General features: G+C 39.0%; 1 protein-coding gene across 1 annotated transcript in view; it reads right to left on the reverse strand.

Annotated features, from left to right (window-relative positions):
• Positions 1-24,936, reverse strand: part of CASS4 (Cas scaffold protein family member 4) — a 59,361-nt gene that overhangs the window by 12,825 nt on the left and 21,600 nt on the right. The window contains exons 2-4 of the mRNA XM_036752110.1: positions 14,628-15,065; positions 1,119-1,223; position 1,046 (exon numbers count right to left, since the gene is read on the reverse strand). Of these exons, the coding sequence (XP_036608005.1) occupies position 1,046; positions 1,119-1,223; positions 14,628-15,065 (544 nt within the window). The remainder of the gene's footprint in view (positions 1-1,045; positions 1,047-1,118; positions 1,224-14,627; positions 15,066-24,936) is intronic.

Consider the following 24,936-nt stretch of genomic DNA (forward strand, 5'->3'; position numbering starts at 1 on the left):
TATATTGATATAGAAGACATTGAATCTAAAACATACTTTTCCAATTTACCTTTTCTTTGGATAAAACCTTTCCTATAGGTAAAGTCTAGAAGAAGAGTTTACCTAAACTACTTGATTTAATTTCTGTGACTTGTATATAACCTTTATAAACCAGAAGAATAAATGGATTTTGGTTCCAAATAAAGGTCCTGATAAAAAATATTCAAAATTTTTTTACTTTACTCACAGCACTTTCATTTTTCTTTATATGATAATATATGTTGGGCATCACAATTCTCAAAGATTGGCATGACTTACAAATTTCAGTTTTCTATTGTCATGAGAACATTAAGGGAATTTACAAAAATGGATTTAGATACATAAATTTGCAAGTATAAAAATGTAGACTTTTTTTCCTAGCTGAGGATTGAGTAACTTATGGGGGGAAACATAAGAAAAAAATTGGTTCCTAAAAAAATTGGAATCAACATGATTTCAAGTGTACTAGGATAGTAGCAAGACACAACATTTATTCATAGTCATCATTTAATTTGCATACCATTTTTTATTGCATGTAGTCCTACTATGATGTACCTTTATGTGATGGAAGTGACCCTCAGTTTTTGAAGGCCATGCAAAGGAGTATGAAACCCAGCAAGTATTGCCAAGACAGAAAGCCTTTGAGTACAGGCCCATCTATGACATCAGTTATCTCAAGAATAGCTTTGTTCAGTTCATAAAAACCCATCGCCAAGCTGGTTAAAAGATTATTAATATTTTCATCACAGTAACTCTTGAAGACAGTGGACCTAGTCATAGGAAGGTTGCAGTCTTTGTTGGTGAAACAAAGTAAGTAGGTAGACACAAAGGGTACCTACAGTAATAAAATCATAGAACTACAGCATTTCTAGGGCTGAAAGGACAAAATCTCCTGGCATCTATATGTTAGATTGCATATACTTAAAAGTTTCACTAATGCCAGTGGCATATTATTTGGAGTTATAAGACTTAAAATTCATTAAGAAATATACAAATAAAGTTAAGATGCAATTATCACATTAAAGACCCTAACTCTAGAAATATAATTTCTGACACCTCTGGGCATAACAATATATTCCTTAATTAGAAGACAGCCTCACCTTAGGAATCAAGCGACCTTGACTTTGTGGGGATGGAACATCATAAACTTGTGAATTAATAGTTGATAACAAGATTGGAATTGGTCTGGGAAGTGTAAAGAGGTCCTGGGAAAGAATAATAAGAAGAAAATGGTTAAAAAATAAAAATCTAAAAACTCAAAAGCTTATGGAAGTGAATGTTGAAAACTAAAAACAAATAAATTTATAAAAAAGAAATAAAAATCTTTGACATTGAAATACCTATTCAAAATTAATTTGTACTGACAAAGATTATTATAGTATATAACCAAATAAAGTAGAGAGATGGTAGTGTAGTGGAAAGAACATTGGTTGGAGTCACATCTTAGGTTTAAATCTTTAATACTTAATAGTTCTATGATATTTATTATTCCTATGATTTCTAGGGCTATCAACAAGATACTTACTACTTCTGGGCCTCTGATTCCTCATCTGTATAAGTAGGATGATGAATACTTGCATCATATACCCTATTCATTCATTCGTTCAACATGTGGCTAGCAAAACCTTACCATCCTCTATTACAAAGGCAGCACATGATCTGAAATACTCTCCTAACCTTCACTCACACTGGTGAGGGCCTCAGAGGGTAACTGCTATATCTCTCCACCTGGGTTCAAATAGTAGCCCAATAGTAGGGGTTGGGAGTAGTGGTTTTCTAATGCATCATAACTTATAAGGCCCTAACAGTGTACTTTCCTCCATGTGATGATCAGTTGATATTAATTAGCCAAATTTAATTAGATGTTAGAAAAGGATATTTACTAAAGTGGTACAGTAGGAATAATTGGTATGAAATATCTCCCCAAAAGAATGTGGCACACTGTCCCATAACAACATACAGAGTCTAGGAGAAAGTAGAGTTCTGCTAAGAGAGTATGTGTTACAAAGAAGTAATTCGCAGGGCCTAGAAATGTTTTTCCTGGAGTTCTCAAGAGAATCCCATTAGGCATGATGAAGCTTTTCTACTGTGCTTCTTGAAATTGCTGTGTGTCTAAATTAGATTGTCCTTGATTCCAAAGTAAACACTGTACCAGCTTCTAGGGATGCTTCTAGGTCTAGGGTGCAACAGAAAATACATCTTCCAATTCTTTAATGTTCACAAGATCCCCCTGTGGTCAAGAGGGGAAGAGGAGACCAAGACCAAGGCAGAGACCAGGGCCTAGGAGTTCCTTTCCCACCTCCAAGTGATTACCTCTCAGGCACTTGGCTGAAATGGTTCTCTTCTAGGTTGGGAAATGATTAAATCCTCTGGCTTCCAAATTGGGTTGCTATTTTATAGATGACCCACAGGGTATGACCAAATATCTATATCTAACACCAATATAAATCCTGTGCTGTGCACGAGGTGAGTCATTCAGTGGCTTTCAAGGACTTTTTGATCAAGTACTTTTTGAAATTAGTCTAGAGCCTGTAATTAATTAATTCAAAGGAAATTTCAGAGTGATTCATACCTAGTTCACATTTCTTATTGACTGTCTTATCTGATAAAAGCATCAGGCTAGGAGATCTTGTTGGTTGCTTTGAGTGGGGTGGGGGTGATTTGATTGATTAACTCAATCTACCTCCCCCCCTTACACAAACAACTATCTACTATGTGCATTATACGGTGCTAAGCAGTTGGATAGACGCTAAGACTCAGCCCTCTGTAGTCACAGGTTTAAAATCAGGAAAGGAGATAAGATAAAACAGATAACTAGTATTCTGACAAAAATCTGAGGATCTTTTTTTACCTTTTCATCTCTAGCACCTAACAAAGTTTTTGACACATAGTGGGTGTTAATAATTGCTTGTTGATTATAGAGTTTTCAAACAAAATATATGAAGTTTGAGGGAGAGGCTTAATATGAGGAAATGAGAAGGGCTTCATGGAAGATGGGCTTTGGAGGACAGATAGGAAAGCAAAGAGGGAGAATGTTGTAGGGATAGGGAATAGTGTGAGCAAAGGCAAGGATACAGCAGAGTACGATGAATATTTGGGGGGTTAAGGCAGGGGTAGGCCAGTATGTCTGGGGTACAGACTGTATGGAAAGAAGTAATAGGAGATAAAGCTGGAAAGGCAGGGCAGCACCAGACTAGAGGTCCCTGAGAGTCAATCAGAGGAGTTTAAAGTTTACTTGGTAAAAGAAATAACATGACCAGGTTGTGAAATTGTTGTGAATCCTTCTAGAACTTAGAATGACTTATATAAATGTGTATTATTATTTTTAATTGATTAATTAAAATGTAAAATAAATTTAATTAATAATTATTATTAAATTTTTTTGGTATGCTACTGAGATGATGTCTGCTCAGCAATGTAATTTTGATAAATCCATTATTCTTAATTTTGAAAACAGACGGAAAGTTTAAGTCTTTCTCACTTGCCTCTTGTTTTATGTAAACCAATATTGAGGATATGTGGTTTAGTGAAAAGAACCCAGTTCCAGAGTCAGAAAATCTGGTTTTTAGTCCCTGTTATTTCAGTACCTTGTCACGTGACTTTGGTTAAGTCACTTCCTCTCCCTGGGATTTTTTTCCTCCTCTGTAAAAATCATGGCTATATAATCAGTTGATTAATCAACTGGTCAATGCCTAAGACTGATCCAACTTTAATATTCTAGGATGTATGAAAATCCAGATTTAAACAAAAGCCAAATTAGGATAAGATTATTCTGCATGTATGGCAGAGGAGAAAAGGGTTAGAGGATTAAATTTAAATGAATGCAGTAAGCATTTATGAAGCTGTATGCAGAACACTTTTCTCACCATTAGAGAATCTGAAAAATTTAGATGAAATATTTTCAGGGATATGCTAATAAATGTTTCAAAATCAGCTCTCTGAGGAAAAATGTACCCACACCATACTTAATTTTTGCTCTTCATCATTGACCTTTTCTTCATCATCATGAGTCTATATAATCAACAATAACAACAAAACTAAGCCCTGATTTGTAGCATTTCCCGATTTTGAAGGTATAACTGCTTACACTGAAAATGTAGCCATCAGCTCTCATGAGCCCATACCTTCTGGTGTCAGCACACCTCTGGATATGTGCCTTACTGTCTTAGTGTTTGTAGTTTAGTAAGGAGAGATAACAATATACACATAACCATGAAACAAAATAATACATGACGTGTGTGTAGCAATGATGAAAAAAAAGGATCATGTGAGATCTAGGAACACGGAAACTTATTATCAATAGGGTGGAGGAGGAATTGTTAGAGGAAATTTCATGAGGATTGTGGAAAAGGTCTGATTTTTGAGTCTTTAAGTACCGTGGATACAATATCATTGGACCATTCTATTATCTAGGAGGACTTTGGGATCTCAATCAGATGCCCTAAAGCAAGAAAGCTAATCTTATTTTTTCACCAATTAACAATCTATTTTCACCCAAAGTTATCCCAGTGAGGATGTTACTCTGATGTGTTTTGAGTTCTTGCAGTTTAACTGATTTTGTTGAGCATGAGCATGAGCAAAGGAATTTTTATGAGAAAATTTCTATTAAGGAAATTTTGGATACAGTGAACATATTACAAAAATGCCCACTTCTCAGAAAACATGCTTAAAGAAGGAATGCAATTAGAGAAGAAGAAGTACATGGTCAAAGTGAAAAGGAAAAGCAAGGGGCTATACAATACTAGATAGAAACTCTAAATCAGGAACTACTTAGTATGGGCTGACTTGCTCAGCAAAGTTGATTCGTGATACGTACAGTGAAATATGAAAAAAAAAAAAAGCCCCTTTCCTCATTTTGGATTTTTAGCCTGAAGTTAAACCTGAAGCCCATTAGGTTCTTTACATGACTTAAAATAAGGAAGCCAGTTCAGTTTATAATTCTAAGAAAACCAGAGTGTTGTTGTTTTCAAAGTAACCCAAAAGATTTCTTGCCCTAGTTTCCAGGCCTAGTTCTGCAACTAGCCCACTCTCTGAATTTAGCAAGTCATTTCACGTCTAGGCCTCAATTTTCACATCTGTAACATTAAGGATTTCTCCTAGATGAGTGAATGCTAAGCCCTCTGACAACTATAATTCTATGAATTCTCAAAATCACTTCAGGATCAAAGGTTTGTGGCTCAAAGGGATCTCAGAGGCTACCTAGCACAACCTGCCCACTTTATTTTTTAAAATATTAAGCTTTAATTTCTTAATATCGCAGTAATTCTGGAATATTCTTCTCAACCACTCTTCCTTTGTAACAAAGAAAAAGAGTTAAAGACAACAAATACAATGCATGTAGGCAACACACTGAACCAGTCCACCACCTCTCTACAGAAGGAGGGTGGTGTATTTCCACATCATTTTTCTGGGGCAATGAATAGTTTTTAGAATTACTTAGCATTTGGCTTCATTTTAGTGTTCTTTTTATTTACATTATTTTTAAATTTTTTTTTATTTAATATATTTAGTTTTCAGCATTGATTTTCACAAGAGTTTGAATTACAAATTTTCGCCCCATTTCTACCCTCCCCCCCACTCCAAGATGGCATATATTCTGGTTGCCCTGTTCCCCAGTCAGCCCTCCCTTCTGTCACCCCACTCCCCTCCCATCTCCTTTTCCCTTCCTTTCTTGTAGGGCAAGATAAATTTCTATGCCCCACTGCCTGTGTATCTTATTTTCTAGTTGCATGCAAAAACTTTTTTTTTGTTGTTTTTGAACATCTGTCTTTAAAACTTTGAGTTCCAAATTTTCTCCCCTCTTCCCTTCCCACCCACCCTCCCTAAGAAGTCAAGCAATTCAACATAGGCCACATGCATATCATTATGTATAACCCTTCCACAATACTCATGTTGTGAAAGACTAACTATATTTTGCTCCTTCCTAACCTATCCCCCTTTATTGAATTTTCTCCCTTGACCCTGTCCCTTTTCGAAAGTGTTTGTTTTTGATTACCTCCACCCCCATCTTCCCTCCCTTCTATCATCCCTCCCTTTTTTTATCTTCTTCCTCCTTTCCTGTGGGGTAAAATACCCAATTGAGTATGTATGGTATTTCCTCCTCAGGTCAAATCTGATGAGAGCAAGATTCACTCATTCCCCCTCACCTGCCTTCTCTTCTCTTCCTACAGAACTGCTTTTTCTTGCCACTTTTATGTGAGATAATTTACCCCATTCTATCTCTCCCTATCTCCCTCTCTCAATATATTCCTCTCTCATCCCTTAATTTGATTTTATTTCTTTTAGATATCTTCCCTTCATCTTCAACTCACCCTGTGCCCGCTTTCTCTCTCTCTCTCTCTATGTATATATACACACATACATATATACATACAAACACACTCAAATATACATATATATACATAAACATATATATATATATATATATATATATATATATATATATATATATATATATATATATATATATGCATATTCCCTTCAGCAACCCTAACACTGAGGTCTCATGAATCATACACATCATCTTTCCATGTAGGAATGTAAACAAAACAGTTCAACTTTAGTAAGTCTCTTGCAATTTCTTTTTCTTGTTCTTTTTGTTGATTACGTTTTCATGCTTCTCTTGAATCTTGTGTTTGAATGTCAAATTTTCTATTCAGCTCTGGTCTTTTCACTGAGAAAGCTTGAAAGTCCTCTATTTTATTGAAAGTCAATATTTTGCCTTGGAGCATGATACTCAGTTTTGCTGGGCTCCACTGACTTCCAGAATATCGTATTCCAAGCCCTTCAATCTCTTAATGTGGAAGCTGCTAGATCTTGGATTATCCTGATTGTGTTTCCACAATACTTAAATTGTTTCTTTCTGGCTGCTTGCAGTATTTTCTCCTTGATCTGGGAGCTCCAGAATTTGGCAACAATATTCCTGGGAGATTTCTTTTTGGGATCTATTTGAGGAGGCAATCAGTGGATTCTTTCAATTTCTATTTTGCCCTGTGGCTCTAGAATATCAGGGCAGTTCTCCTTCATAATTTCTTGAAAGATGATATCTAGGCTCTTTTTTTTGATCATGGCTTTCAGGTAGTCCAATAATTTTTAAATTATCTCTCCTGGATCTATTTTCCAGGCCAATGGTTTTTCCAATGAGATATTTCACACTGTCTTCCATTTTTTCATTCCTTTGGTTCTATTTTATAATATCTTGATTTCTTTTAAAGTCACTAGCTTCCACTTGCTCCAATCTAATTTTTAAGGTAGTATTTTCTTCAGTGGTCTTTTGGACCTCCTTTTCCATTTGGCTAATTCTGCCTTCCAAGCATTCTTCTCCTCATTGGCTTTTTGGAGCTCTTTTGCCATTTGAGTTAGTCTATTTTTTAAGGTGTTGTTTTCTTCAGTATATTTCTCAGTATTTTTTGGGTCTCCTTTAGCAAGTCATTGACTTGTTTTTCATGGTTTTCTTGTATCCTTCTCATTTCTCTTCCCAATTTTTCCTCTACTTCTCTAACTTGCTTTTCCAAATCCTTTTTGAGCTCTTCCATGGCCTGAGACCAATTCGTCTTTGACTTTGCTGACTTCTTCTGGCTGTATGTTTTGGTCTTCTTTGTCACCAAAGAAAGATTCCAAAGTCTGAGACTGAATCTGGGTGCATTTTCACTGCCTGGCCATGTTCCCAGCCAACTTACTTGACCCTTGAGTTTTTCAGCGGGGTATGACTGCTTGTAAAGAGTACTATGTTCCAAGCTTGGGGGGATGCACCAGCTCTGCCACACCAGCACTTCTCCTTCCCCAAGAACCCCCCACCCAGACTGGACTTAGATCTTCAGCAGGCTCTTCACTCCTGCTCTGATCCATCACTTAATTCCTCCCACCAGGTGGGCCTGGGGCAGGAAGCAACTGCAGCTATAGTTCTGTAGCTGCCCCACCTCCGCTGCCCCTGGGGCGGTGGCCAAACCACAAACTCCTTCTTTCACTCTGTCCCCAGCAGCTTTTCCCACTAACCTTCTCTGTTGTCTTTGGTGTTTGTGGGTTGAGAAGTCTCGGAACTGCTGCAGCTCACTGATTCAGGGCGCTAGGGCATGCTCCGCCTGGCTCCTGGTCTGGTTGGTCCACGCTGCCCATGCTGGGCTCTGCTCCGCTCCACTCTGCTCCCACCTCTGTGCATGCAAGACCTCACTCAGCAACCATCCAGGCTGTCCTGGGCTGGAGCCTTGCTTCCCTCTGCTATTCTGTGGGTTCTGCAGTTCTAGAATTGGTTCAGAGCCATTTTTCATAGGTTTTTGGAGGGACTTGGCGGGGAGCTCATGCTAGTCCCTGCTTTCCAGCCACCATCTTGGGTCTGCCTACCTTTTATTTACGTTATTATAGTCTCCTGGTTCTGCTTACTTCACTCCATATCAGTTCTTCCGAGTCTTCCCATTTTTCTTTGAATTTCTCATTGTCGTAATGTTTTAATAATATTTTAGTAATATTTCATGACGTTCATCACAAATTGATCATTCCCCAGTTTATGCCAACGTTTTATAGATGAAGAAATTCAAGCTCAGGAATATTAAATGACTCACCCCGGGTCAGCCAGGTAACAAGTGAGAAAGCTGGGATTCAAACCTGGGCTCTTTGATTGAAAATCCAACGCTTTTCCCACTGCACCACATTGCCTCTAATAATGATTAAAAAAAATAGCTGGCAATTGTACTGTGTTTGAAAGTTTGCTAAGAACTTGACATATTGGATCCTCATGATAATTCTATGAATTAGATATTACAGGTACTATTCTTCCCACTTTACAGATGAGAAAACTAAGATCCAAGGAGGTTAAATATGGGCATACTACTACCAAATGGTGTATATGAAATTCCAATTTCAAGTCTTCAGGGTCTTTCAACTTTCAACGACTCTTAAACTAAAGGTGTCTAATGATTTCAAGATATGAAAAATAAAGCTGAATTATCATCAGAATTTTCCATAGCTGGCAATTTTTTACAAATATTGTCTCATTTTATCTTCACAAAAACCCTGGAAAGTAGATGTGATTATTATCTCTATTTTACAGATGAGGAAACTGAGGCAGACAGAGGTTAAGTGACTTACCCAAGGTCACATAGCTAGTAAGTGTTGGAGGCAGAATTTGAACTCAGGTTTTTCTGACTCTAAGGCCAGCACTCCATTCTCTGTGCCACCTTGCTGCCTTAAGGAAGCTCCTTACTCTGTACTCTGTTTGGGCCTACCAACATGAGTGTAACTAGAGGGGAGGAAGTTAGTAGTAGAGATTTTTATTTTATTATATTTTATTTCTATTGCTATTCTTTTACGAGAGTATATATGTACATATGTGTAATGGAAGTTTGACTCATGTGTAGACCCCTTCAGCTTGCTAAGATGACACCTCCACATGGTGGATGCTAGGGAATTCTTTCTAGGAGAATATTGATGGTGCATAAAAGACATGTGTTCATGGACATTCTATAACCGGCTGCAGTTGACCTACCATTGATTGGGAAGAAACGTTCTCCATTGGCTACTATAGCCAGAACTGTGGGAATTCAAGAAGGCTTTTTAGCTTTAGGGATTTCCCTTTATCCACCCTTCTTCTTGTCTTCATCTGCCCCTTGGTGACATAACAGAATCAGATGGAGAGACCATTCTATAAGATAAAGAGAGCTATGAGGTCTTCCCACTTTAACGCCATATGGCCTCAGTTGGTTGTTTTTCATTCTAGATGTAGGAAGAGGAGTCTCTGATCTTGGAAATTTCAAAGGCCAAGAGAGAGAGAAAATGGAAGCCTGAAGTTGGAAACGAGGCTGACTTTGGTAGCCAACATGGCCTTCATGCCACAAGGAGCAAGGAAAGATATTTAGAAGTGACCTTCCTTTGGGAGTGACCTTTTGGACCCCAGTGCAGTGGAAGGACTCACGTAGCAGCAATGCTCCTTTGAATGTGAACTTCATGGGACCAATGCTATGTAAGAATTGAGTTAAGTTATAAACCCAATCCCCACTTCCCCTGGCCTGGCTCCAAAGGCCAAGGTAGTACATGGGGGATGATGCCCCAGAGTTATTGGAAAAAATGTTTGTACATTTCTTCTTGCTATATTTTTAAAACAAATATTCCTTTGTAAAAGCTACCTGATAGAACCGGGAATTATAAACTTTGCCACCCTTTTAACAAATTCAGAGGAACATAGCTGGAACTTATCTCCTACTATTCACCTCCTCCACTAATGAGAGTAGGGGCTAGTCTTAGATGATTTTTTTTGTTGTTTTTTTTTTCAGGGGGGAAGGTACGGTAATTGGGATTAAGTGACTTTCCCAAGGTCACACAGCTAGTAAGTGTGTCAAGTGTCTGAGGCCGGATTTGAACTCAGGTCCTCCTGACTCCAGGGCTGGTGCTCTACTCATTGCATGACCTAGCTGCTCCATCTTAGATGATTTTAAGGTACCATCTAACTCTCATCATAATCCTGTACCTCTTTGTTCCCCCTAGTAAATGCTCAGAGAAATTTTTCATTTTCTTGCTTGTCATTATTAAAAAATAGAATGGTTATCTACTTGTTCAGAAATCCTTAGGTTTCTTTCCACCTAGGAGCAGGAGAAATCATTAAGTAATTCCTGTTGGTTCAGTGGAAAAAGTATTGATTTGGAATCAAAGGACCAGGGCTCAGATCTCTTCTTTTTTTACCACCCACGTGACCTCAAATAACCTACTTAATCACTCTGGGTCTCAGTTTCCTCATTTTGTAAAATGTGGGGGTTGGACTAGATGGCCCCAAAGGTCCCTTGTAGCTCTTTAACTATGAGGCTATGATATCATAAACATAGGAAAGAGAAAGAAAACAGATACAACTTAACAAAAAACTGAAAGGCTTGAACACTTCCAAGGTCTCTAAGTAGAACTGAAAGTCTGAGTGTCAGTCTCAGGAGTTCCACTTCAGCTGCAAGGGAGTTCTAGTTTGGTTTCCTTTTGGTTTCAGGTGATCTGTTATCACTAATGAAAGCACGTTTCTAAAAGGCTATTGCATGTGACTGATTAATAAGCATTTAAAAAACAAGAAAAAGACATCCCCTTTATTAGCATCAGGCCAAGAACCAGGAGAGCCCAAATTAAGTTCCAACTTTAAAACTTACTAACTGCGTGTTCATGAGCAAGTCATATAACCTTTCTAAGGCTGTTTTCTCATCTGTGAAGTGGGGATAATAATACTGCATTATTTGTAACAGAAGTGCTTTGAAAACCTTAAGAATATTATGCTAGAATTACGTGTTACAGTCTAAGTACTATTTCCAAAGAGAATGATTTTAAAAGGAATGATGTCTCATGCCTTCTAAATAATGATTAGGGTAGTTACAAAGGTTTTTCTTTAAAAAAAAAGAAGCTTTCACTTCTTAGAGCTCCCAAGAATGATAGACAAAGCACAAATTATAGGGGACTAAAGTTGGAGGTCAACTGTCCAATTCAGTCCAACCCAATAAATATGAACTAAGTACCTACTATGCTTGAGGCAAATGCAAAACAGTCCCTACCCTCAAGGAACTTGCATCCTACTATCCACCAGAGTATATTCTGAGTTAGTAAAATACCCACAAAAGAATAATAATACATTAATTAATTAATAATAAATTAAATAATAATAAAATAAAAATACCCATAAAAATCATAGATCTTGAACTAGAAGAAACTTCAGAGCCATTTAGTCCAATCCCCTCATCTTGCAAAAAAAGAAACTGAAGCCCAAGGTCATACAGAGGGCAAGATTTGAACCCAGATCCTCTGACTCAAGATCCTGTGGTCTTTCCACTGTGCCATCCTACATTTTCTGTTAGTTGACTAAAGAAATTAAAAATATGGCAAGGGCTAAAATTAAATCATAGTGTCTTGGTTTCTTTCAATAGGCTGTGTAAAGGTAACTTTGGGGAACTTTAGTCAGCTGTCCGGGGAACAGCTGAGCATGTGAGAGTCTAGCCTCCATGGCAGTTGTTTCAAAGAGATGATCTAGGATGCCCTGAGCTGCTTCCTGCACAAAGCCAACTGACAGCTTTATGATGCTCATAGCAAATGCCCAGCAGTGCTGGGGCACAGTGCAATTGTTCCTTGTAACAACTGTGTTGTTGTAGAAGATGTAGCTCAGGGAATTATGAAATGCAAACTATTCAGAACCTTTTAATAACATGTACTTTCTGATGCTGACTGTAAAAAGAGCACTGGATGGTAAATTAGTAGATCATCAGGCTTCCAGTGGCACAAAAGATTGCAAATTGAAGATCCTTCTATTCTCTCTACACAGAATTTGCAAGCTAGCCTATTCTCAAAGGTAGCATCATTTGCCATTTGCTGGATGCAAAACAAATGTGACATAGAGACGTGAGTCCATGATGATGAAGGAGGAAATGATAACCCTGAATAAGGGCACCTGGGTCTATCTTGTATTCTCAGCATTTGGTAAAGCTGTATTCTTTGAAAGGAAAATACTTTATGGTCTTCCTCTCTCCTTTGTATATCTTCCCTTTGAATCAATAGAAATACAGTCTTGCTAGCATCTCTACATTTAATGAATGCAGTGAAAGTCTCTCTGATACCATAGTTAAGTCAGAAGCTTAAAAAAACAAGATGAACAAACAAACAAAACCAGCCAACCAGTAGGAGACCATTCAATTCACCATGATATTTGTTAAGTGCATAGGAGAGCATTTTTTAAAACAAAAAAATGTTAATCATAGCTTAATAAAGGTAGAAGGGCTCTTAGAAATTTCCTGGTTCAATTCTTCCATGTTCTAATGGAAGAAATTGAGGCCCATAAATATAAATTATTTCCCACAGTCACAAAGTCACTTTGTCACTTCCCTAAGTCACAAAGCAAGTTCATGGCAGAGCTGGGACTAAAAACTCAAGTCTCCTGATGCCTATAAGATACCATCTTGGCAAGGCAAATGAAAATCAGTCCTCACAACAAGGAAGTGACATCCTACTTCCCCACCCCCTCCCCATTAAGGTATGAAGAGAATACTAGTGACTAAGGTCTAACTCATATCTATTTTAGAAATAAATGTAGCACTTCATGAAACATAATGGAATGGAAATGTATTATAAGGTTCCATCTTAAGTAGATGGTTAAACATTTTTCTGAACTTGTCAACTCTAACATATACACATCAAGAAAAGTTAATAGTCAATGAGAAGAAAAACTATTAGCTATAATATATGCCTTAAATATGCAGTTCTTTCCTCTTAAAAGATGAATTTTCTGATCGTCAATCCACACTGCATGTTGAGTATTTTGTTCTGTTTTACCTAGTTTGCTCTAGTAGTGGTCATAGGGTGCACTGAATCATCTCCACTTTCTCAACTGTTCATAAGATACTTATCCACAAGAAGGCTGGACAGACTTAAGGAAATGGGTGATAAAACTTTTATTTAGCACAGTACTTTGCATATAGTAGGTGCTTGAAGACATATTTGTTGAATTTAATCCAAACAAACTTCCAAACAATCAATCCACAAACATTTATTAAGCACTAACTATGTGCTAGGTATGTGCTAAAAAGGATTGAATCCACTATTTTATCACCAGCAGCAACAATTTCTTAATCATTCACTCTGTAAGACTGTGGTTATAAAAAGAAAGGCAAGACACTTGATACTTGCCCTTGGGAAACTTACAATCTGCCTGAGGAGACATAACACAAAAATGACAAACGATGATAAAAGGTAGCATAAATTAAATGCCCTAGAAATGTCAGAGACAGTGTTCCTATCATGTACAGAAGCAGGAAAAGCTTCATGAAAGCTTATCAGCACCATGGCTAGGGGGAGAAGTAGAGGAAATAGCAATTAGCTCTCTCAGCACTAAGAAAACCGCAAAGCTGGCCTCATCATTATTGGTATGTGGGGGCAACATATAGTTCTGAGGCTTAAGGAGAAAGAATAGTGGAAGTTTGTAAAGAGAAGTTCAGACTCAGCTAAGCCTACAGAGGTTTGGAAGGGATATGACTATATTATTTGTTATCCTCAGAAAATATCTTTGTTAAATATCTCTATTCCCTCCCCAATGCATTTGCCCACAGGAAAGTGGCCAGTGGAGCAGTGTTGTGTATGCATTTCCCCCCTCCTCCTTGAACATCTTGTGTGCTATGGCTACACTTGATACCTTCCTGGAGTCTAGAATTTTGGTACCAGTGAGTCTGTGATGATAAAACTATTCTGAGACAACTTGGATAAATTTCTGACTCCACCTCATTCACAATGAGGCATGGTTAAGAGCCCCAGATGTAACAGACTTGACCTGAAAGGGGAGGAGGATATAGGTAAGTGGAGAGATAGTTGAAAGACAATTCTAATAGGAAGGGAAACAGTATGAGCAAAGTGGGAGAGGGATGTACGCGGTGTTTATGGACAACAACCACCAACTGAACTCCTTAGCCTAGACAAGAAAATTGATGAGATAAGCACATAGTACTAATCCTACCAGCAAAATACATTTCTGCTCATTATTATTTCCTCAGCATTCACTGAATAACACCAATTACTCACATCCAAAGTTCTACAGCAGTCAACAGATTTTCTTACATGTAATTTCTCAAGTTCTATACTGTATATTTCTTGATATGTGCCAAAGTACATACCTGTTTAGCAAAGGTTAGAGTCTTTTCAGTGAAAATTTTCGCTGTGGTCAGTGGTGCAGGTTGTTCATACACTTGATCAGCAGCAGAAGAAACTACAGGCTGGGGTAACTTTACCCAACCAACCATCTGCTCATATACACCTGGTGGAGCAGGTCTATTGAGCTCAGAAGGCACATGACAAGTCTCTTCTGGACTGCTGGGTAATTCTTCCAAGCTGTTCTGGGAGGAGAGAGAAAGTCCTCCCTCTTGAGAATCAGTGAGGAGATGGAGACGATTTGCAGGGGCCAGCCCTTGTCGACCATGAAGTGAACACTTCCACCAGCCCTCACTTTCTGGGACATTCTTTTCTAGAATGGTCAGGATGTCTCCTCTCCGGAAAGCCAATTCATCAGCGCATTCCGCATGGTTATCATATAATGCTTTTGCCAAGATACACTGCTGAGAAAGAAAAGATTAAATTAATAATATCTGATTTAACTTTTTAAAGGATTTTCACAAATATGCTCTTCTCTTATTTTGGCAATAATTCTGTGAGGCAGGAAGTTGAGCCTTGAAATTTCATAGTGAATATAATTTTATAAACTATCTGCATTAAGAGAGTTTCAGGCCATCCCTAGTGCCTGGACTACCTTCCCTTTTCAGCTCTACTTCACAGAAATCTTAGTTTCTTTCAAAGCTGAGCTCAGATGCCGTCTCCTGCAAGAAGACATTCTGGTTCCCCCAATAGTACTCTCCCCTTCTTCAAACTATATTGTATTTTTGACTACTCAAATGCTGTCATTCTCTTGCTTCCCTGACACCTCCTAAGGATCCTCCCCTCCCCCACTAGAATGTGAGCTCCATGAAGGCAGACATTGTTTTTCATTCCTATTTTTCCCTTTTGTCTTTATGTCACCAGTGCCCAGGATATGGCCTTGCCATACTAGTTTAATGAGTTTGATTACTACTGTAGTCATTTCTGAGAATGAAACTTGATAAAGGGGAGAATGAATGGTACTGCATCCTCTTTGCTGGTGAGGGGGTGTTTCCACCCAGCCTCTACTTCCTATGCCCACCCAAAAAAAAGTCTATCTGAGATCCTGTGGTTTACTGTGCAGTTTAAACCTTGAACTCCACCAGGGTTTAGAGAGTACGTGACCAAGTTGTTGGAAGAACCCAGGCTTTCTCAAGCCTAAGGATCAGCCACATGCTTCATGCTGCATTATAGGATCTGAGGATTACAGATATAATGATGATAATAATAATGATGATGACGATGATGATGATGATGATGATGATGATGGTGATGATGATGATGATAGCAGACACTTATATGGCACATACTATGTGCCAGGCATTGTGTTAAGTGCTTGACAATTATTTTCTTTTTTCATCCTGGCAAAAACCCTGGGAGGTAGGTGCTATTATTATCCCGATTTAGCAGCTGAGGAAACTGAGGCAAACAGAAGTTAAGTGACTTGCCCACAATCACACAAATGGTAAGTGTTTGAGACCAGACTTGAACTCATCTCTTCCTGACTCCAGGCCTAGTGCTCTATCCATTGTACCAGCACCTAAGGGCTAACATAGTCTTGCCCTCTCAGGAAACTGAACCTCCTAAGAGGCTGAGTCCCCAAAGGTCACACAGGGAGTTAAGTGACAGAGTTGGGACTTGAATTCTGGTTTTCTGACTTCAGAGCCAATCCCCTTTCTGTTGTACTATGATATCTTATATTAAACATAAAAGCTGCAAATTGTGGGGTTAGAGGGGACTATCTTCATCTAGTCATTAATTTGTGAGCACAGAGCTAGGCAAAAATAGAAAGCAATCTATGAATAGCCTCACAGTAGTCAAAGAATCACAGATCTAGAGCTAAAAGGATCCTCAAAGGCCTTTTAGTCTCATCCTTTAATTTTGCAGATGAGGAAACAGAGTCCCAAGGAGGTTTAGTGATTTGCCCAATGTCATACACATAGTGTCAGAGGTAGGATTTGAACTCAGGTCATCTCACTCTGCAGCCAGTACTCTTTCCATTAGGCTATAATTTAGGGGGAAACTCCTCCTCAAATTTGTGGGAAACTATCTTTGTCTATCTATTAATTTATTAGCACAGGGCCAGACCCATGGACAGGCAAAAGAGGGAACAATCTGTGATTAGGCTCACAGTGGTCACTCCTTTGGGTTAAGAGATTAAGAGCCCCCGCATATAAATGTTTATATTTAAGCAGGCAAGGATAACTCAGCTCTACTTAATAGATTGACTCAGAACACAGAACACAACACTTTCTTCCCTAAGGTCACAGAATAGTTTATTTTGGCAGGGAGCTAGAAAAATGCATAAGGAATAGGCTAGACAGAATCATGAAGGGACAGTGCAGAAGTGAGAGAAGAGAATGAATAAATTTTTATAGAGTGCCTACTATGTGTCAGGTAGGGGAAGCTAGGTGAGATGCTATAGTGGGCAGAGTGCCAGGTCAGGAGTCAGGAAGACTCACCTTCTTGAGTTTAAATCTGGCCCCAGATACTTATTAGCTGTGTGACCCTGGGAAAGTCATTTAACTCTGTTTGCCTCAATTTCCTCAGCTGTAAGTGAGCTGGAGAAGGAAATGGAAAACCACTCCATTATCTTTGCCAAGAAAACAATAAACAGTGTCAGGAAGAATCAGACATGACTGAAAATGACTGAACAACAAAAATGTGCCAGGCACTATGCTAAGCACAGCTTTGAGGTAATATTATGACCCCTGGGGTTTTTTTTAAACAGTTGAGGAAACTGAATCAACCACAGGATAAGTGACTTGCCCAGAGTCACACAGTTAGTAAGTTTCTGAGCCTAGATTTGAACTCAGTTCTTCTTGACTCCACTCTTACTCTACCTACTATGCCACCATTTCCTTCAAGAAGATGACTGCTCAGAAAATAGGTCCAAGGAGTCCATCAAAGGAAGGAGCCCACCAGAAGTTTTTACTGGGTACAAAAGATGGGGAAGGAGAGTCAAAAGAAGCACAGAGGGGAGCCCAAAGACATTGAAAGTAAACTTCCCCAAAGTTGCAGTTTTGCACCATCAGTTCATATTCCTTCATGTTCAAATGTGAATGAGACAGCCATGTTCAGATAAGTGCACACATGCCTCAAATATTTTTGGTAGTGGAGTCAGAAAAAGCAGGGGTAACTGAAATAAAATATATACTAGATAACTAAAATCTCCAGGTAATCCCATATTTTCCAGACATTTGTTTCTGTCTCTTTTCTCCCTCTCCCTCATTTTTAAATGAGAGTAGTGACCAACAGCAAATGTAATGATGTGAATTTCTGATCCCCCAATCCTTTTATTCTCTGAGCAGTGATTTGTTCAAAGGGGTTCAGCAAGGGCTTGTATAATACATAAAGAGGGTCATGTATCCCTAATGACTGAGAGCTAGCTGTGGTTTAATAGGGTGCTCATTTAGGCAAATTCAGGGGACGTGCTAACAAGCTAAAAATTAGGGAACATGTTTTTAACATTTGCACGGTACAACACATCCTGGGAGAAGCAGAGAAAACCACAGACCCAAACCAACTACAGAATTTTCCGTGAAAGACATTTCAGAGTCGGCTGAGGAAAAAGCTATACAGCCCATAAAGAATCTGCAAAAAAGATAACACATGCCCTGGAAATGTGACTCCTTGTGCCTTTATCCGGAGCAATTGCTGCAAAGCAACAGCTGGTCTGAAGTGTATCAGGAGAAGTGAACAGTGGCAGATGATAGAAGTGGCCTGTTGTGGATGGCAAGTCCATCTCCTCAGTAATGACCACAGAACAATGAGCTCTTTGTGTCCTTCCACCCTACTCCCAACCCACAGCTGTTACAGAAAGCTAACAGCAGTCTCCTCTCCTCTCTTGAGGATTAGCATATTTCATTAACATATTTCTTAGCTCTGAATGTGTTAACTTGAGTTTTGATTTTAAGACACATATGACTTTAAAATACTTCAGTGTTATATAAAAATCTTATTATAAGCAAGATCCCACTGTAGGGTGGAATTTTGGTACAGGTGACCAAACCAATCAAACCACCAAAAAATGATATATTCATTAAAATATTTCAAAATATATTTAATAATAAGCAGCATAGTCATTAAAATATTTGAAAATGTATTTATTACTAACCTGTATATTCATTAAAATATTAGAAAATATATTTATTGCTAAACTGTATGTTTGTTAAATATTGGAAAATATATTTAACACTGAACTACATATTCATTAAAATATTTTATAATATTTATTAATAACATTTGTTAAATATCTACTTTGAGGAATAGCACAGTATAGAAAAAAAGAGCACTGAGTTAGGAGACATGGGTTTAAACCCCAGTTGTTGGGATTATTACTGTGTGATCTTAAACAAGTCACTTAACTTCCCTGATCCTCAGTAGCCTCACCTGTGAAATGGGGATAATATTAGCACTAGCTACCTGATAAGGTTGCTTTGAGGAAAATGCTATAGGAATTGAGTTGTTATTATTACCCACCATGTTGCTTAACACTGCAGGGTTACACAAAGCAGAATCATATGTAATCTATATAGGTGAGGAAGTGAGGGTGAGGGACAAGGGAAAGAAGGAATGATCTGGGGCAGAAATGATATTAACTATTAAACTATATAGGTGAGGTTAACTATCAAAAAAGAAATAGTACAGGAACTGAATATTTGGAACAGCCATTGCCATTATACTGGAGATGTTCAGAAGGGCCAGTTGGTAGAGACTTCTATTTTTTATGTGGGGATTCCATCATCCTCCTACCTCCGAGGTACTTACTAGTATGTAATGATAGTCAGACCGGGATTCCATTACTTCCCCCAAATTGGTTTTTTAAAAATTCTTTCACAGTTTTGTGTTACTAAAAAGAAGAGGAAAGTGGAAGTGTATGAGCTGCCTAATTTCAGATTTCCTCCTGCTTATATGGCGTTTTCACTGAGAAGCTATGCTAGGGATATCCTGTGGTGTGAAAGACTGGGTTATGTTTGGAAATTCAGACTTTACTTGGCTCCTACCCCTCATCTAGAAACCTTGGAAAGCATCTCCACTGGACAGCCCAAGAGGCTGACATCAATTCCACTTGGCCCCATGTATAAAAGGAACATCCTTTCAGAACCATAACTAGCAATTTTGGAGCCTTGAGTAAATAGCATGAACCTGTCCTGAATAAACTTCTAAATACAAATTCACTTGAGATGTGAGGAAGGGAACAAGGTGGAAAGAACTGTGGGCCCCTTTGGATGATGTGGGCTGCCTTTTAAGTAAAAGTAGGACAGGAAGTGGGGTGAGGGGCAAGGGAAGGAAAGAGTGAGCTGGGCCAGAACGTGAGGTAGGAGAAGAGGAAGGAAGTGTGCCATCTAGTAGCTTCCTATTTTAATTCAATATTTTTACTAATTAGGTGCTAAGTTCAGTTGTTTTTGCAAAAAATGCAAATGCTGTTAGTGGCCGCTAAATGCTGTTGCCTTAGGGTAAAGCTCCAGTCACCTTGCCCTAATTATGGCCTTGGATCTTACTACAATAAAAAAAAAAAGAGGGGAAAGAGTCAACAGGTAGCCTATAATTTAGCCACAAAAACCTGGTAGTAACCCCAGATTTCAAAGATCCTAAATGGTTTTCCCAAAGTTTTTATTAATCCTTGCCCCACTTCTGGTTAGAATGTATGTGTTCGTTTGTTTCCCTAGTAAAACTGTACGTTCTTTGAGAGTAGGGGCCATGACTTCCATGTGTGGCATCATGGTGGATAGAGCGCCAAGATTGGAGTTAGGAAGACCTGAGTTCAAATTCAGCATCAGACACTTCCTAGCTGTGTGATCCTGGGCAAATCACTTAACCTCTGTTTGTCTCAATTTCCTCATCTATAAAATTGGAATAATAGCACCTTCCTCATAGGGTTTTTGTGAGGATTGAATGAGATAACTGCACAGCATTTAACACAGTGCCTGACCCATAGTAAGTACTATATAAATGTTAGCTATTATTAGGATTTATTAAATTAATTTAAATAAGTAATTATTAACAATACTTAGCAAAGTAGTATTAGTGGTACTAGTATTATTATGTAATTCTCATAACACTGAGAACAGACAGCTAGTATTTGTCATAGTGGGGAACAACAAAATCCTTATATTGGACCGGTAAACTGGTTGGGTCTCAAAGCTCATCACATAAATTGTATTGTTGTGGTGGTGCTTGTAACATTCAAATATTCAACTTGTCCAAGAGGGGAATATAGTCCATGGAGTGGCCATTCCTTAATGCCGTATTTGATTGACCAGAGCCTACCATCAGCTGACTAATCAGCATTGCCCTAACTGGCTTATTCAACAATGGAAGGATGGACTGTGTTAACCATTGGATAAACTGTTTCAAATGCTTGTTCAAAAGAACCAATTGGGTCCTGCTACAGCCTCCAGGAATTGTTTTGTTTTGTTTTTTAGATCAGGTCTATAGTGGCCTAGTGAAACTATTTAGGCAGGAATTAATGGCCCATGTGATGCCTGGCCTCAGATTTCTACAGACCTGAAACTGACTGCTCTTTGAAGATATATAGAGCTAAAACCAGATGGCTGTGCAGAAATTCTCAGCTGAGAACCATCCAAGAGAGACTTCATCAGCCTGGACATAAGATTACCCATGTTACAATAGTACATGAAGGATGTCATTTTAACACTGCATTTTGAATGATCAAATTTTGAATGATCAAAAATTGAAATATCGAGGATGATTCAGTGGACAGAGAGCAGTGGGTCTGGAGTAGGGAAAGACCTGAGTTCAAACCCAGTCTCAGACGCTGACACTAGCTGCTTGACCCTGGGCAAAGTACTTAATCACTGTCTGCCTTGGTTTCTCCAATAGTAAAATGGGGATCATAATAGGGCCTCTATCACAGAATTGCTGTGAGGACCAAATGAGATAATATTTGTAAGCTGATCATGTTACCCACTCCCCTTGCCCCCATTAAATAAATTCCAATGATTTCCCATTGCCTCAAGGATCAAATATAAAATGTTCTGTTTGGCATTCAAAGCCTTTCATAACCTAGCCCTCTCCAACCTTTTCAGTCTTATATTTTACTTCCTCCCAAGTACTCTTCCATCCAGTGACACTGGCCTTCTGGCTATTCCAGAAGCAAGAGACTCCATTTCTCAACTCCAGGCATTTTCTCTGGCTGTTCTCTTCAGCTGGAATGCTCTCCCCCTCCACTGCAACTACTGGCCTCCCTGGCTTCCTTTAAGTCCCAACTAAAATCCTACCTTCTACAGGAAGCCTTCCCTCTTAATCCTAGTGATTTCCCTGTGTTATCTTCCATTTATTCTGTAAATAGATTGCTTTGTATTTGTTTGTTTATTATCCCATTAGACAGTGCCTGGAATATAGTAAGCACTTTATAAATGCTTATTCTTTCCTCTTTCCTTTTCAGATCATGGAAAGGTGAATCCATCATTACTTTCAGTGACAGCAACATAAATGAAAGTTAGCAATTTTACGATGTTGAATCATCACTTAACCACCATAGTTCAGGACCTCATTATCTCTCATGTGCAGTATTGTAATAACTTCCCTAATTAGCTTCCAGTACTTCTTCTCTCCTTTCACTCTATCCTGTCCATATTGTCAGAGTCATCTTTCTAAAGTAGATGAGGGGAGATTTGGTTTCCTCCTCCCCAGCTCAGTGGTGTGGAAGGCTTAGAACCACAGATAAGGTGTTAATGGGTTAACACCTTTTTTAAAAAATTTCTTTATTGAGTATGAGCACCTTTCTCTAATTAAATCAGAAAAAGCAGGGTTGGTGGTGGTCAAATGACAATGGTCAGGTTTAAAACTGGCCATGCTCCTGGAACTTTTAAATAGATATACCCTGTTCTAGATTGTCAGTGAGGCAGTTTGAATCAGTACCAGCTGAGTCTTTCATAGAGTGTCACCCTGCAGGATAAGGGATGGCAGTGAGGGGGATTTCTCTCTCTTCTCCTCCCCCATCAGCCATGATGTCTAGCATTTTGCTACTCATCCAGAAGGAGACACCTCATATGAAGAGTTGGTTCAAGATACTTTGAGTAACAGTTGAGGAAGCAGAGACAACATTTTCCAGACAGACATGGAAATAAAGAAACAGGAATTAGAGACAACCATCTTCAAAGGGTATGACCCCTGGCTGCATAGAAGAGAGTCAATGGGCTATGGACAAAAGAGAGAGGTAGCCCTGGCAATGCTTCAAAACAGCCTCCCTGCCAACTGTGTCCAGGGCTTAGCTATTTAAAGCCCCTCCTGGACTGTGATCAGTCTTGTCAGAGAAAGGAGTAAGCATTTTGGTAAAAGGCTCATACCTAGTTGTCACATTCATACCTCACTGACCTGGGGAGAGACAGAGAGAAACAAATCCCCCCTTATACTATGCACTGCTCTGACCATGACATTTCTCTGTTAAAAAACCTTAAGCAGCCCCTCATTGCCTACAGAATAAAGTGCAAACTCCTTAGTTAGGCTTTTGTGACAGTTTGCCTCCACCTATTTTTCCAGCCTCTCACTCTTCCCTTACATTCTAGCCAAATGAACTACTCTTCATTCTTTGAATCCTTTCTCATCTCTGTGTCTTTGCCCACGCTGTTCCCTCAGTCTGGAGTGGCCTCCCATCACTTGTCTGGCTCGAAATCCTATCCATCAGTTCAAGGCATTCAAGGCTCAGCTCAAATGCCACCTCCACCGTGAAGCCTTGTATGGCCACTCTAACCATAGTTCATTTGTCTTTCCTTTGAATTTCTGTAACAACAACAGCGACAGCAACAAGTGCAGCTAATAAGATCTGCAAAGCACTTTACGGATGTCTCATTTAATCCTCCCTACAGCCTAGAACCTAGATGCTATTATTATCCCCATTTCTACAATTGGGGAAACTAGGGCAAGGAGATGTTCAGTGGCATGCCCAGGCCACACAGCTGTTGTTGTTCATCCTTCATTTTCTTTATTTTTTTTTTTGAGGGGGAAGGCAGGGTAATTGAGGTTAAGTGACTTGCCCAAGGTCACACAGCTAGTGTGTCAAGCATCTGAGGCTGAATTTGAACTCGGGTCCCCCTGACTCCAGGGCCGGTGCTCTACTCACTTGCACCACCTAGCTGCCCCCTCATCCTTCATTTTCAAAGAGGACCAACTGTTCCAGGGCTGTCCAACCTTAGGTTATCTTAGGGCCGCATTAACATAAAATAATTATTCACCCAGAATAAAAAATACAGTACACTAATAGAAAATGGGGGAAGGCGCATCATCAGTATGACAGGCAAAGGCTCAAAGTGCAAAAGCAAACACAAAACAACAAAGCGACAAGAAAACAGTATAAAGGTAGGTACATACTGACTAGTCTGCATCATACAGACAGAGCGCATCCCACAGATCTACTGAAAATTCCGTGCGATGTGTTCTGTCCGTAATACTGCTTAAAAACACTGAAGAAACTTAACATCGGAGAGATTAAAAAATCTGATACACATTCCATGCAAATTATTATTTTATTTTTTCATTTGCGAAAACTGAAACCCACAGGTGGACCACATAAAATCGCACTGTGGGCAGCACGTGGCCCGTGGGCTGTATTTTGGACAGCCCTGAACTACTTCATGAGGGTGATGTCTTGTGTGTGAATTGGATTTAAGTAAGGCAGAGTGGCACAGTTGTCAGCCTCACTCTCTCCTCCGGAGTCATCAGAGTTCAGTGGCAAGACAAAAATTAGGATAACTGGCCATGGCCCAGGATGCTGTGAATGACCCTTATCTTTGATGCCTGACCAAGCTCTAGCACCTCCTTCAGCCTCCTTCCTGGCAATTGGAACAAATGGTTCTCTTCTGCACATATCTTTTAAAGTATCAGAATTCATTTATTGTATTTGAATTCTTTAGAGTTTGATAAACCAGGAGGAGAGGCACAGTGGATAGAGCACTGGGCTTGAGATCAGGAAGACTTTCCTGAGTTCAAATCTGGCCTCAGACACTTATTAGCTGTGTGATCCTGGGCAAGTCACTCAACCCTGTTTGCTTCAGTTCCTCATCTGTAAAATGAGCTGGAGAAGAAAATGGTGAACTGCTCCTTAACAAGAAAACCCCAACAGGGGTCATGAAGAGGAGTTCATGACTGAAATGACTCAATAACACAAAGCAGGAAAAGAGCAGATGGTGTGCTTCGCTGTCCTCCCCTTCCCCAGGCTTTTTACCTCTCCCTCCAAAAAAAAAAATCTTAAACTGCACTAAATTTTCTGGGACACCCTTGTATATAGTATTCTGGGTTAACCAGAACACCCCATTTTCCTGATCCTACTGG

This window comes from Trichosurus vulpecula, chromosome 3 (assembly GCF_011100635.1).
Source record: "Trichosurus vulpecula isolate mTriVul1 chromosome 3, mTriVul1.pri, whole genome shotgun sequence".
NCBI classification, from domain to species: domain Eukaryota; kingdom Metazoa; phylum Chordata; class Mammalia; order Diprotodontia; family Phalangeridae; genus Trichosurus; species Trichosurus vulpecula.